Below are 12,292 nucleotides of genomic sequence, written 5' to 3' on the forward strand. Positions count from 1 at the left end.
AAAAGGTGAATAACTAGACATGCAGGATTGTCTGTGGCCCACGCTCTGAACTATAATGGGATAGAAAGTCTGGCTGTGAACATACCAAGCAGCTGACTGACTGTGTTGAACCTCTGGGCTGATATCACATGATGCTCTTGAGCTACACCCTGTGCATCCAGATTGACAACAGATCCTTTGACTTAGCTGAGGTTCATTCGTTTTCTGATTTTTAGACATGCCCATGACTAGACAGAGTAAATGCAGATAGAATGTTCCAGATTAATATGAATCACAGTTTAAGGCTATGTTGATGAAGTAGGTCTGGCCTGTGTCCAATGCCAATATCTGTACATGGGGAGCCCTCAGTCGCTACCCGTGGAACATGTCCTGTGATGTTGAGACAGCTGGCAAAGGTGAAAGCTCAGAGCTGCCTGGGTACCCACTTTTATATTGAATCTATTTAGTTCCTCTCTGCCATGTGAGAGACTAGGAAGTTGCTGATAAATGAGACAAGAATAGGTGATAATGAGATGTTAATGGACCCCTCCCAACTCAATGGAGAAATACTCATCTTGCTGTTAACCATTGGTGGAAATGTTTTCCCAATGTTGACCACCTTATTTTTCCAATCTTAACAACTGACTCAGAATTGCGCACTTGGTTCAAAGTCTGGGGAGGTACTACATACTATCTTTTGCAACATTGTTATTCATTATCTAAAGATGAAACATGTAATGATGAATAAAATGAAGCAAAGAATGTGCCGTCAACATGATGACACTGAAAAGCTTCGGCTTTTAGTGATAGGAAAAATCTAAGAAGCTGTGTTGCAATGCAAATGCCAGGACATTACCCACACAATACATGTCCTTAATGAAGAAGCTTTGGAAAATGTGGAAAATATGCTTACTTTATTGACACATAGCGGACTGTATCAGTCTTTCAGAGCTGAGCTGAAAAAGTTTACTGACTTTTCCAGAGCTATGTTGCAATCTTTTACCCTGTCTTTTACTGTACAAGGCCAGATCGTTGTAAGGTGTGAAAAAAATGGAAAAATGCAGACATTTTTCACAGATTGACTACATTACTGTGTTTTCATTTGAGACCAACCAGGTTACTATCTCAAAATTATGCTTAACACAAATCTGTGGGTGTGCCGCTGCTTCTTGATCTATCACAACTGTATTGCCCAATCATAATGATCTCAGAACCCAGCAAATAGTTCATTGCAATATCTTTGCTATCAACGCTTATCTGGTTTTTGAGATTCTAAGATCTTTGAAGAGACTTGACTTCATTCATTGCCAAATCTCTTATACTTTGAAGCATCCTATTTGAAAATTGAGGAGGAGTTGAGAGAGTGATGCTGGAAAAACACAGCAGGTCAGGCAGTATCCGAGGAGCAGGCGAGGCGATGTTTCGGGCATAAGCCCTTCATCAGGAATGCAGATTGATTTGTTAAAAGTATTGCTTGCTACAGTACACAATCATATGGCACACATATTTGTGTTAAGTACATTGGAAAGTATGTTTGGAAGTGTGTGCACCAGTGTGTCCCTGATAAAGGACCTCTCCACTTTCGCTGTTCTGCTTCTCATGCTTAAAATGTTGATTAGACCTAAGCCACCTCAAAAGAATCACTTGATATTTTAAGGTTGCCAATCTTTCAATAGTTGTCACCCTCTTCAAGAGAAATATGATAAAAGAGTTGACCATATTTGATACTTTAAATGCATAGTCAGTAGGAAAAATGGATTATATGATAGCAATTATGCCATAATGTTTGCAGCATAGTGAAAGGACTTGGTTGCATTGAGGAATGAGATTCTCTCTGTTAAAATTACTTTTTATTAATTCCCAATGGTGTGTTAATATATTCATTTGTTAGTAGCCATGCATAGTCCTTCAAATTGTGAAAGGGATGATGGAAAAATAATTTAAAAAGCTCTCCTGCCATTCATGTGCTTTCAATAATGTATTAAATTTGTTTTCCTTTCTAAAGGTGACTCAGGCCAACCAGGGCAACCAGGTTTACCAGGACTCCAGGGACCAAAAGGGGATAGGGGAATGCCAGGCATTGGATTCCCTGGTTCAGCAGGCCCAAAAGGTAGGTGTCTATCCACTGATAATAGGTTTTGAAATTGTAATAGTGACAGAAAAACCTTGCATTCATGTAGCCCTTTACCACATCACTGAAGTGTTCAGTGCCTCTTTTCCTTTTAACCAATGACTCTGTTCATGTCAAGGCTCCAGACACAGTCATCAGCTAACTGTTTATGGTTAGTCGAGATATTGACAAGGTCATTGTCAGGTGAGATCCCTGTTCTTTGGGATATTGCTGTTAGCATTAGCTGCTGGTACACTTAGACACAGCTTTAGAGTTGTTAGCAAGATGTACAAGCAGCATGTGAGGAAGAATTTTTATGCAGTGAGCGGTAATAATCTGCAACGGCTAAGTGAGTGGTAAAAACAAAGACAATGAATTATTTCTGAAGAAAATCAAATTGGCTCTAGTACAAAATAACCTTACAGGTCTAGAACAAGGAAATGCGACAGATTGTATTGCTCTACTGAGAGATGGCACTGACTTGATGCACTTGAATGACCTCCTTTGCCACTGTAATGATTATATTAGGAATCATTTAGTGAATAACAAAGGTCTTTTCCCTAGGGTGGGGGAGTTCAAAGTTTAGTTCAGAGTGGTGTTGGAAAAGCACAGCAGGTCAGGCAGCATCCGAGGAGCAGGAAAATCGACGTTTCGGGCAAAACCTCTTCATCAGGAATGCCTACCTTGAAGAAGTTCTCCTCCTCTCTCCACAAGAATCTCAGTGAGTCTTTCTCTCACTGCAATCCCCAGGTCATCTCCTCTGCCCTGAAGGCTCTCTTCATGATGAAGGGCTTTTGCCCAAAATGTTGATTTTCCTGCTCCTCGGATGCTGCCTGACCTGCTGTGCTTTTCCAGCACCACTTTGATCTAAACTCTGGTTTCCAGCATCTGCAGTCCTCACTTTTGGCTGGGGGAATTCAAAACCAGGGGGCATTTCTTAAGGTGAGAAGCGAAAGATTTAGAAAGGGCATGAGAGGTAAAATTTTTACACAGTGGTTCGTGATTGAAATGCAGCATTGATGGATACAGGCACAGTTCTGAAGTCTAAAAGACATTTTGGATAAGTTCTTGAATAGAAAAGGTTTGGAGGGATATGGCCAAACGCAGTCACAATAATTGTAGGTATATCATCAGCTGGCTGTGAAGATTGCAAACTCAGTGTTATTAAGATTGTATGTGTGGAAAATTGGTTTTATTAATAGTGTTTATGCTCATAAAACTATTATCATGGCTTTACCCAAAGCTCTACAGATTATAATATTTTAAGTGCCTTTCTAGGGAGAGATGAATATTGGTTAGCACCAGCCCATTGCTGCTTGAAGAGGCTTCAGGGTCTTTATTAATTGAAGTTGAGAGTAAAGAGGACATGAAATTGTGAAATGCTAAAGTGACCTGACTAAAAATAACTGTAAAATTAAATCTGTTTCTCCCAATTTCCCTATCTCTGTGAGTGACCTAGATTTTGCAGAGTCATTGAAAGAAAGAGCAGGCAGAACTTGATTCTGGAATTATCAGCCTTATTCCCTGAGCCCATGAGTTTGACTGGATTAGGTGAAATGTGTTAGTAGTGAACCCACACTCTGTCCCAACATGCTCCATTAGGAAATTGGACATTTACTGGCTCCGCCCCTACAATTTTCATAAAGTCAGTCCAATGTTTCCATGATATGTGGTTCACGAACCCGCGAAGGATTCATGAACCATAGTATGAATTCCGGAGTCTTTGAAAGGTAAACTCAAAATATCTTACCGGCTCTGCTTATATATTCCCCATCCCATCTTCATGCCCTCCAAGCTCCCTTCATCACCTCCCTGGTAATTCCGTGTCCCCCTGGTTCAGCTTTAAGCCCCCTCCACCACCCTCCATTCCTCCATAGATAACACCTGACCATTTTGTTTAGACTGAAATACTTTCCAGATGGCCTCACCACTATGCACGGCTGAACTCCAAGTCTCACAGATCTATTAACTAAGCAGGGGTCCTGTTCTGCCTCACATAGAATGTGCTGGTGAAGCTCAGGAGCATTTGTGGGAAGAATGCAGACTTAATGTTTCGACTCTGGTGATTCTTCATCAGAAGTGTAAGCAGCTGGGAAAAGGTGATATTCTTTCCTGCCTACTAGGTGAATGAGAATGAAAGTGGCATGTTCGAGAAATTGAGGATATGGAGGAAACGTGGAGAGTAGGTGGGTGTCATGAGTGGTGAAGCTCCAGGGAACTGAGGCAGGCAAATAAACCAGCTACCTTAAGAATCATGCATCATCAACTGCCACCTCCCTGGCCCACCATGGCCATTTAGGCTCTTCTTCCAGAGTCAGTGGGTCCAACACAATCCCAATCTCTGGAGTTGAGGTTGGGTTCAATGCAACCATTTTAATCGAGACAAGTTCTGCCAAGTTAGAAAATTCCTGATACGAGCTACTTGTCTAATTAACAAAAATCCAACCTCTTAGCTCACCATTTTTGTAGCGATCCAAAAACAACTTAGACGGTGTAAAGGCCTTATGGAATTTCATACCTGCTTGTTTTATATTTCTGCAGGTTTGCCAGGATTACCAGGTTCACCAGGTGCTCCAGGAGGTCCAGGAAGACCAGGGCGTGATGGGACTCCAGGTCAACCAGGAATCCCAGGACCAAAGGTATGTATTTACAATTGGGTCAACAATTGACTTTCAGAATGGCCCACTCCCAGTGCTAGTGCAATGATTTCAAGATCTGTGCTTTCAGAATTGTAGAATTGCTTGGTACTCTATGCTTGCAGATGTAACCCACTACTTTATTCAGACATTTCTTGTTCGGGGATTTCCTGAATGTTTAAACTAATTTTCATACATCATCCACAGCTGTTACTATAATTTGATTTCCAAGCAAATTGCTACATTTCCCAAAAGTGCCCTTGAAGTCATTGGAAAACATGTCACAATCATTTATTCCTTCACTGGGGAACTTTGCTGCATTATCTCTCAATCATGACTGAAAGTGAGGAACTAAAAGTAGTAAAGTTTTATATCGAATATTAGATTCCTCGAACCTAGTCATGCAGCACATACCTTATTGGGGTCTTGTTTCATGCAGTGATTGGTGACAGCAGGAATATACTTCAAAAGCAATACACCCTCCGAAGACAGCACGGTGGCTCAGTTGTTAGCACTATTGCCTCTCAGTACCAGGGTCTCAGGTTTGATTCCAGCCTCTGGCAACTGTCTGTGTAGAATTTGCACATTCTCTCTGTGTCTGCGTGGGTTTCCTCCCATATTCCAACGATATGCAGGTCAGGTGAATTGGCTATGGTAAATTGCCCATAGTGTTAGGCAGAGGGAAATGGGTCTGGGTAGGTTACTCTTTGGAGGGTTGGTGTGGACTAGTTGGGCCGAAGGGCCTGTTTCCACACTGTAGGGAATCTAATCAAGTCCTTCGACGCTCTGTGAGATCCTCAATGTGAGGTTTAGGATTCCTTGATTCCCTTCTGAATTTTTCACTATTTAATTTGATCGTACCTTGTTTCAGCTCTCTTTAGATATTGAACAATCATTTCTGGATACTGTACCTGTAAAATTTGGATGTATGATGAATAAACATAGAAAAGTAACTCATAAGAGCTACCTTACGACTCTTGCCATTTCCAAACAGGGAGATGCTGGCTTTGGGCTTCCTGGACCACCAGGTCCACCTGGTCCACAAGGGATCAATGGGCTGCCAGGTAATAAAGGTGATCCAGGAACCCCTGGATTACCAGGCCAACCAGGGCGACCAGGAATCGATGGCACAATTGGATTAAAAGGTACTGTACATGACATAACACCCGAAAGAATCTCACAAACTGTCTTGGTAGTCTTTTATAGAGATACTATAAAGGCAACTCAGTGAGTGTCAGATGAGATCATCGTGGTATTTTCTTGATGAGTTACAGCAGCATTGCTCACTAACTTCTTATTAGTCTGAATCAGTGACATGGCCAATCACAACTCTTGAGACTATTTCCACCTCCAATCCTGCAGAATGATGGAATGTAGAACTCTGCTCACTATTTCACACATGACTGTGTTTTTGATTTTAATTTACTATGTTGCCCTTTCACTTTTCCTGTAAATTTGTGGCTGCCCAACACTCGTCTACCAACTGACATTGCAGGAAAAGGCCAGAGACCTACGTTGCTTTACACTCCAGCATATGCCTTCCGTTTCAGGTTACCATTGGCACAATCAGTTTGATATTTTGTAAACATTAATGGCCATCGCCCTTACACACATTAGCAAACATAGTCCACTCAGTATGCAGATAGAATCTTAAGTGTAAATTAAGATGAGTCCTAGTAAGATACAAGGCTCTACAGTTTACTTATGTGAATAGTTGTTGCACAATGCTATGTAGTTTTGATCCCAGAATATGACATACTGAGTATCTTTCACAACTGAGAGTGACTCATGTTAGTCTTCTCGTCCCCATTAAGTTTTGATTACCATCATAGCAATTGTATTGCTCAGTCTTTTCCTTTGGGGTGCACAGTTGTACAGCAATCTGTACATTGCAACATGCCTGCCAAGCACCACCAACCTTTCCTTTAAGACGTTGTGCAGTAGTCTTTAAAGCACTATGCAGTGCTTCAAGCAGACAATACAGAGCAAAAAAACAAAAATATTGGCACTACAGTGATCTAATTGTTGCCTATATTCAGTCATCCCTTTGCCAAAGGCTATTTGCATCCCTCTGTTTAACTGGGACACATTCCAGTATAGCACTGAGGGGCTGTAGTTCCACCTACACTGCAAATGTTCTGAAACTGACTATTACTGACCCCAGTACCATTACCATGTAGACAGTGGCCTCCTCCACCTTAACTGACAATTGTGCCTGTCTGCCTACAGAAACTTGTTGTATCTGTCATGACTGGAGGGTGGTATTTCTATTTTTCTTCCTGGGGAGGAAAATCATAAGCAATCTGACAATTTTACCACCTGTATACAGCTGTCCAATTATACAGGTCTCTTCTCTCTATTTGATCCTGTGCTGACATCTGAACATTGAATGATAATAGTAAATCCTGACTTCCATCATTCAAATATGCAAATGACTTGTTTTCTTTGTCTACATGCCAGTTGCCTGTATATGGTCTCAGAGAGGATTGGACCAGACAGAACCAGAGACCAGAGAACCAGAGACAGATCAGGACTACCTATACCAAATCCATTAAGCTGAATCTTCCATACAGGGAACTGTGGAAAGGATAGACTGATGACTCATTGTACCTCACTTCCTTTTACACAAGCTATACCTGTTTTGCCTGTCTGAGTTTCAAAAGACGACACCTCAATCAGAAACCACCAGCTGCTTTTGTCTTTAGATGAGCCTTGGGCAAATGAAAATACTTCAAGGGTGGGAGTCTGTGCTAGAGAGAATGTTGATTGTCAAAAAATCCCAGGTTGTTTTGTAACTCTTTTCTTCCCTTTCTCAGGTGATCCAGGTTTCACTGGCCCTCCAGGTCCTCCTGGTCCAGTCGGCCCCCCTGGATTAGGTGGGCGAGGTGTCCCGGGTCCACAGGGCCCACCTGGGCTTCCAGGTCAACCAGGTATGAATTCTGATAGGTACAATCATTCAACCCTCCCAGGTTGAAATGAAATCACCCCTACTCTGAAGGTGTTACTTCAGTTAGCTAGTGCCAACCATGTAATTTTTATGAACGTGTGATCATCCTGATATCGGCACACGAAGCCTGTTCATTATCTACAAGGCACAAGTCAGGAATGTGATGGAATACAACTCCACTTGCGTAAATGAGCGCAGTTCCATCAATACTCAAGAAGCTCCACATCATCCAAAAAGGAGTAATCCACTTAATTGGACCCCACCAACTACCTTATAGATTCACTTCCTCCATTAAATTGCAGCAGCATATACCATATACAAGGTACTCTGCAATTACTCACCAAGGCTCCTTTGACAGCACCTTCCAAACTCATGACCTTTACCAGTTAGAAAAACATGGGCAGCAGCCAAATGCAGAATTTTTTACACCCTGCAAATTCTCCTCCTCCACATACCATCTTAAATTGGAACTACAGCCTTGTTCCTTCATTGTTGCTGGATCAAAATTCCAGAACACACTCCCTGACAGTGCTGTGGGTGTACCTAGGCCACATGGATGGAAGTAGTTCAACGAATGTTTCACCACTGTTAATCACCAGAAGCTAGAATTTTGGTTAGCGTTGGCCATTGGCCGTGTAATGGTGTGCAAAGGTCTTTTTTATGCTCACATGGGACATGAGAGTCGTTCGCTGGTCCACATTCATTCCATATCCCTAGCTTCCCCAAAGAAAGTTTTTGGTGAGTTGCCTTCTTGTACCACTGGTGTAGGTAAACCAACAATTCTGTTGGGGAGAGAGTTCCACAATTTTGACCTGGCATCAGTGAAGGGACAGTGACATATTTCCAAGTCAGGATGGTGAATGTTTTGGAGGGCAGCCTGCAGGTGGTGGTATTCTCATATCTGCTGACCTTGTAGTAGTTTTGGGTTCTGAGGGTGCAGTCTAAGAAGCCTTGGAGAATTTCAGCAATGCATCTTATGAATATTTGGACCAACATAAAGCTGACTTTTAACTAGTTAATCCCACCAAACCCAAATCTAAGGCTAGTGTTCAGTGAGTTCTTTCAAGGAAATTCAGGACCTTAATGTATTTGCTTCATGATTTTCCCAGTGGGACTAAATATCAAATTATGGTAAGCCTAATCCCCACTTGTTGACAAAATCCTAAGATGCGTGAATATAGGAGTGGGCCACTTAGCCTGTTGACACAGTATTCAATCTGATCGTGGTTGATGATCCAACTCAGTAGCCTGGTCTCTCTTAACCTCATATCCTTTGATCCCTGGTGCTCCAAATGCTGTATCCAATTCCTTCTCGACATGCTAAAATATTTTGGCCTCCACTGCTTTCTGTGGTAGTAATTCCATAGGCTCACCACTCTGTGAAGAAATTTCTCCTCACCTTAGTCCTAAATGGTTTATTCAATATCCTTAGCCTGTGACCCCTGGTTCTGGAATCCCCTGCTATTAGGAACATCCTTCCTGCATCCACTTTGTCCAGTTCTGTTGGAATCTTATAGGTTATTAAAGAGATGTCCCCTGCTTATTTCTGAACCCCAGTGAATATAATCATTATGTCAGTGTTGCTATCCCAGGAATCAATCTGGTAAACCTTCACTGCACTCCTGCTAAAGTGAGAACATCCTCTTCACTTAAGGAGACCAAAACTAAACACAATATTCTAAGTAAACTTTCACCAAGGCTCTGTACAATTGCACAAGACATCTCTGGTCCTGTCCTCAAATACTCTTGCTATAAAAGCCAGCATATTATTTGTCCTCTTCACTGCCAGTTCTGCCTGCAAGCTTATCTTCAGTGACTGGATGTACGAGGGCACCCAGATCATGCTGCATATTCCCCTCTCTTGATTTGCATTCATTCAAATAATAATCCATTTTCTTATTTTTGCTATCAATTGGACAACCTCATATTTATTCACATTACCCTACATCTGCTCACTCACTCAGCTTTCCAGATCACACTGAAGCATCTCTGCATTTTCCTCACAGCTCACCTTCCCACCCAGCTTTGTATACCATCTGCAAATTTGAAGATATTGCATTTCATTCCCTCCTCTAAATCATTAATATAGATTGGGTATAACTGGGGTCCTAGTTCTGATCCCTGCAGTATGCTACTTGTTACTGCCTACTGTTCAAAAAAGACCCATTATTCCTACTCTTTCTTTCTTGTCTGCCAACCAGCCTCCAAGCACCTCAGTACACTCTGCCCAATCCTATGCACTTTAATTTTATATACTAATCCCTTACATAGAACTTCATCAAAAGCCTTCTGAAACTCCAAATAAACCACATCCACTTGCTCCCCTTTATCAGTTCTCCTAGTTACATTCTCAAAATTCCAGTCGATGTATCAAGCATAATTTCTGTTTTATAAATTCATGTTGCGCATGTCAAATCTTGCTACTGTTTTTAAATGGTCTGCTATTAAATCTTTTATGAATCCAGCATTTGCCACACTCCTGATGTCAAGCTGACTGTTTTATAATCCCTGGTTTTCTCTCTAACTCCATTGTAAATGGAAGGATTGCATAAGCTACTTCCAATTTGTAGGAACTGTTCTAGAGTAGAGACTACCACTAGTTCAAGAACAGCTTATTCCTGCCATTATTAGGCTGATGAATGGATTCTCCAACTTCAATAAATGTTAATCTTGTTAATATTAATTTTCCTTTGTGCACCTCCTTGGCAGTGTAACCTGTTTGCTTCACTCTCTATAAGTACCCCATGAACTGTATGTCCTTGCTTACTACAATCTGCCTGTCCTGCTCATAAAACAAAACTTACATTCGCATGACTACAATAAATCAAATCAAAAATCAATTTCTAAAGCTGCTTCTGTAAGTACTCTGGGGTATAGATTATCAGGCCCTGAGGATTTGTCAGCCTCCAATTCCATCAATTTCCCCAGCACCATTTTCCTACTAACACTTGATTTCCTTCAGTTCCACCCTCTCACTAAACCCTGTGTTCCCCCAACATTTCTGGAATGTTGTTTGTGTACTCCTTTGTGAACATAGAACCAGAGTATGTATTTTGTAAGTCTTTGTTCTCCATTACAAATTTCCTTATTTCTGACTATAAGGAACCTACCAATATTTTTCACCAGTATTTTTCTCTTCAGGTAACTATAGAAATTTTTTCAGTCAGTGTTTATGTTCTTCACAAGCTCACTCTCATTTCCCTTTCTTAATCAATTCCTTTGTCCTCTTTTGCTGAATTCTAAACTACTCCCAATCCTCAGGTCCATTGTTTTTCTCACCAATTGTATGCCTCTTCCTTGGATGTAATACAATATATAATTTCCCTTGTAAGTTATGGTTTGACCATCTTTCCCATTTTACTCCTGTGTGAGATAATAATGAACAATTGTTGAAGTTCACCCACGTGCTCTTTGAATGTTTGCCATTACCTTTCCATCATCAACCCTTTAAGTAATATTCCCCAATTTAACATAGCCAACTTGTGCCTCATGTCATAATAGTCACCTCTCTTTACATTGAAGACCCTTATCTCAGAATCAACTGCATTATTCTCCATCTTGATGAGGAATTCCATCACATGCTCATCCCCGAGTACCCTCAGACAATTAGATTGCAGATTAATTCCTTTCTCATTATATAACACCCAGTCTAAGATGGCCTGTTCTCTCATTGGTTCCTCAACATATTGGGCCAGAATAAACATCTCATATACACTCCAGGAATTCTTCCTCCACGGAATTGTTAATAATTTGATTGACTGAATTTATGAGCAACTTAAAATTACCCCTAATTACAGATGTTCCTTTATTACATGTGCCTCAATTTTCCAAAATGTCATTCCCAACATCACCCCCACAGTTTTGGGGTCTGTATACAATCCACACTAATGTCCATAACAACAACTATATCATGCCTGTTTTCATCTATTCGCACAATTAATTCATCCACTCATTGCGAATGTTCTACACATTAAGGGACAAAGCCTTTAAGGCTTGTCTTTTTAACACTACTTGTCCCATTCCTATTTTATTGTTACTGGCTCTGTTTCACCCTGGTCTTGATTTCTCTGCAGATCACTCTTCTTATTCCTCTTTTTGTCTTTTGCTTGTGTCCTTGATTCCTCTTTCTCTGACTCCTTGACTTGGTTTCCATCCCTTACTATTATACTATAAAGCTTCCCCAAACATTCTAGCAAATACTTCCCTGAGTACCTCACACCTAGATGTGACCTATCCATTTTGTGCTGGTCCCACTTCCCCCACAACCAGTCTCAGGAATCTGAAACGCTCTTCCTTGCATGATCTCACCAGCAATATGTTCATGTCATATATCCTGTTATTTCTACTCTGACTAGAACGTGGCACTGATAGTAATCCTGAAATCACTACCTTTGAGATCTAACTTAGAGATGCCTGGCACAGAAATAGACTCTTGGGACCAACTTGTCCATGGCGACCAGCTGTCCTAAATTAATCTTGTCCCATTTGCCAACACTTGGCCCATATCCCTCTAAATCCTTCCGATTCGTATACCCATTCAGATGTCTTTTAAATGTTGTAATCGTACCAGCCTCCACCACTTCCTCTGGCAGCTCATTCCATACACATACCACCCTCCAA

The 12,292-nt window shown here is 41.2% G+C and overlaps 1 protein-coding gene across 3 annotated transcripts in view; it reads left to right on the forward strand.

The window, feature by feature from the left end:
* col4a5 (collagen, type IV, alpha 5 (Alport syndrome)) overlaps positions 1-12,292 on the forward strand; it is a 257,193-nt gene that overhangs the window by 153,664 nt on the left and 91,237 nt on the right. For all 3 annotated transcript variants that reach the window (XM_060832454.1, XM_060832453.1, XM_060832455.1), the window contains 4 exons: positions 1,985-2,089; positions 4,631-4,728; positions 5,720-5,870; positions 7,542-7,655. In XM_060832454.1, coding sequence (XP_060688437.1) covers positions 1,985-2,089; positions 4,631-4,728; positions 5,720-5,870; positions 7,542-7,655 — 468 coding nt within the window. The remainder of the gene's footprint in view (positions 1-1,984; positions 2,090-4,630; positions 4,729-5,719; positions 5,871-7,541; positions 7,656-12,292) is intronic.

This window comes from Hemiscyllium ocellatum, chromosome 11 (genome assembly GCF_020745735.1).
Source record: "Hemiscyllium ocellatum isolate sHemOce1 chromosome 11, sHemOce1.pat.X.cur, whole genome shotgun sequence".
NCBI lineage: Eukaryota > Metazoa > Chordata > Chondrichthyes > Orectolobiformes > Hemiscylliidae > Hemiscyllium > Hemiscyllium ocellatum.